The following is a 2,770-nucleotide window of genomic DNA, read 5'->3' as shown; positions in this document are numbered from 1 at the left end:
GGCCCCGGCCCTGGTCCTGGCCCCTGCCCCCGGCCCCATCCCAGCCCCGGCCCAGCGCTGTCCCCGGCCCCCAGGAGGCAGAGAGCCAGCCCCGGTGCCGCCGGCTGCAGCTGAAGGACATCATCCCCACGGAAATGCAGCGCCTCACCAAGTACCCGCTGCTGCTGCACAACATCACCAAGTGCACCGGTGAGGGGGGGGGCGCGCGGGGGCCGCGGGGCCGGCGGGGGGCCCGTGCAGACCCCTGACCCCTCTCCTGCCCCCAGAGGCCGCGGGCGAGCGGGCSAAGGTGGAGCAGGCGGCCGAGTGCTGCCGGCAGATCCTCAACCACGTCAACCAGGAGGTGCGGGACATGGAGAACCTCATGGTAAGAGACCCCTGCCGGCCCCGCGGTGCCCCCCAGCCCCCCTGCCAGCCCCCCTGCCAGCCCCACGGTGCCTGTGCCCCTCACTCCCCGCTGCAGAAGCTGAAGGACTATCAACGCCGCCTGGATCTCTCCAACCTGAAGCAGAGCATGGATCCACTGCTGAGCGAGTTCAAGGTGAGCCTGGGGGCTGTGGGGGGGGGGGACAGACATGGGGGGGTCCTGCCCCCTTCCCCCCCCCACTGACTCCCCACCATCCCCAGAACACAGACATCACCAAGAGGAACCTGGTGCACGAGGGGCCGCTGACCTGGCGCGTCACCAGGGACAAGGCCGTGGGTGAGCATGGTGGTGGTGGGGATGCATGGGGCAGGGGGATCGTGGGGTGCCCGCTGACCCCCCCTGCCCCCCTCCCAGACGTGCACGTGCTGCTGCTGGACGACCTGCTCGTGCTGCTGCAGCGGCAGGAGGAGCGGCTGGTGCTGCGCTGCCACAGCCGCACCATCACGCCCACGCCCGACGGCAAGCAGATGCTGAGCCCCATCATCAAGCTCAGCTCCGCCATGACCCGCGAGGTGGCCACAGGTGGGGCGCCGGGGGGACCCGGCGGCTACGGCGCTCGCGCGCCCGGGCTGCTGGCGGGAGTCGAGGGCGCGGATCGCCGTGCTGCGTGGGGCTGTGTCGTGCGCGCACGTGTGTCCTGTGTGTGTGCGCGTGGCATGGCGTGTGCCCCGGTACGTGGTGGGCACTGCGTGTCGTATGCGTGCATGCTGTGCACACGCATCGTGCGTGTCCTGTGTCATGTGCATGTTGCGTGTGCTGTGCACACGTGTCCTGCACGTGTCCTGTACGTGCGCATCTCGCTCGTGTCGCGTGCGTGTGTCACGTGTGCATCACGTGAGTGTGTTGTGTGTGCGTGTGGACCCCCGTGGGGCTGGGGGTGGCCGCGGCAGGGGGGTGCAGTGGGGGGGGGCTGCGACACCCTCTCTGACCCCCCCGTTTGCTGCCCCCAGACCACAAGGCCTTTTACGTGATCATCAGCTGGGAGAACGGGGCGCAGATCTACGAGCTGGTGGCTCAGACCGTGTCGGAGAGGAAGAAGTGAGGCTGGGGGGGTCCCGGGGGAGTCCAGGGGGTCCTGGGGGGGCCGCTTGGGGCTCACGCCCATCTCCCGCAGCTGGTGCGCCATGATCAGTGAGACGGCCGGCTCCCTCAAGCTGCCGGGGTGCCACCGGGCGAAGGCGGCCCGCGGCGGGCAGAGCCCCCACAGCCCCATCTAGTGAGTGGAGGGCACGAGGGGGGAGGATTTGGGGGGACAGGTGGAGGCTTTGGGGGCCGAATGGAGGTGTTGGAGAGTGGATGGAATTTTTGGAACATTTGGTGGAAGTTTTGGGGAGCAGGCAGAAGTTTTGGAGGGCAGATAGAGTTTGGGGGGACTTGGAGATTTTAGGGGATTGGCAGAGGTTTTGGGGGGCTGGAGGTTTTGGGGGGCAGACAGAATTTTTGAGGGGCAGATGGTTTTTGGGGGGCAGGCAGAAGTTTCAGGGCGCAGGTGGAAGTCTTGTGTGGTGGGTGGGGGTTTTGGGGAACGGATGCAAGTTTTGGGGGGATTGACAGATTTTGGGGAGCAGGTGGAAGGTTTGGGGTGTGGGGAGAGATTTTGGGGGGCAAGTGGAGGATTTGGAGGGGCAGGTGGAGGTTTTTGGTGGCAGGCAGAGGTTTTGGGGGATGGATGGAGGTTTTTGGGTGGTGGACAGAGGTTTTGGGGGCGGATGAGGTTTGGGGGCTGGACTCTTTGCTGATCCCCCCCTTTTCTCCCGCAGCTACCGGGAGCCGCTGCTCAGCAGCTCGGAAAACGGGGGGTCCCTGAAGGAGCCGCTGCCCTTGGACGGTGAGGGGGGAACGGGGGGGCCGCGGCCGCAGTGCCGCCAGCCCCCGCCTGGGGGCGGCCGCGCCCTGCACCGGACGCCGGGGCCCCCCGGGGGGGGGGGGTGCTGACAGGCTGCGCTCCCCCCGCAGAGCGCGAGAAGGACGGGGCCGTGGAGGGCACCGAGTTCGAGGGGGGGCCCGAGAAGATGGAGAAGGAGGCGGAGCGGGTCCTGGCCGAGGTGCTGGCGCTGCGCAGGCCCCCCCGGGCAGGCRGCGAGGGGGCCCTGGCTGCCGCTGCCCTGGGCAGAGGTAAGCTCTGACCCCCAACTGCCCCTCCAGACCTCCAACTCCACCCTTGGCACCCAGTGGGCACCTCCTGGACCCCCCACTGCCATCTCTGGCCCCCAACCGCCACCCCCAGCACTCAATGGGCACCTCCTGAGCCCCCAACCACCACCCCTGGCACTCGACAGACACTGTCCATGACCCCCAACTGCCTCCCCCGGCACCCAGCTGGCACCTCCCAGACCCCCAACC

At 68.5% G+C, this 2,770-nt stretch overlaps 1 protein-coding gene across 4 annotated transcripts in view; it reads left to right on the top strand.

Annotated features, from left to right (window-relative positions):
- ARHGEF1 (Rho guanine nucleotide exchange factor 1) overlaps positions 1 to 2,770 on the top strand; it is a 14,730-nt gene that overhangs the window by 9,762 nt on the left and 2,198 nt on the right. For all 4 annotated transcript variants that reach the window (XM_085318574.1, XM_085318573.1, XM_085318572.1 and 1 more), the window contains 9 exons: positions 75 to 189; positions 267 to 367; positions 464 to 541; positions 628 to 703; positions 782 to 949; positions 1,378 to 1,465; positions 1,542 to 1,643; positions 2,188 to 2,255; positions 2,384 to 2,542. In XM_085318574.1, the coding sequence (XP_085174700.1) occupies positions 75 to 189; positions 267 to 367; positions 464 to 541; positions 628 to 703; positions 782 to 949; positions 1,378 to 1,465; positions 1,542 to 1,643; positions 2,188 to 2,255; positions 2,384 to 2,542 (955 nt within the window). The remainder of the gene's footprint in view (positions 1 to 74; positions 190 to 266; positions 368 to 463; positions 542 to 627; positions 704 to 781; positions 950 to 1,377; positions 1,466 to 1,541; positions 1,644 to 2,187; positions 2,256 to 2,383; positions 2,543 to 2,770) is intronic.

Source organism: Rhea americana, unplaced genomic scaffold, assembly GCF_003343005.1.
Source record: "Rhea americana isolate MKP2758 unplaced genomic scaffold, rheAme1 scaffold_540, whole genome shotgun sequence".
In the NCBI taxonomy this organism is placed as follows: domain Eukaryota; kingdom Metazoa; phylum Chordata; class Aves; order Rheiformes; family Rheidae; genus Rhea; species Rhea americana.
Note: the sequence above shows the minus strand (reverse complement) of the source record. Positions and strands in the feature narration are given on the sequence as shown.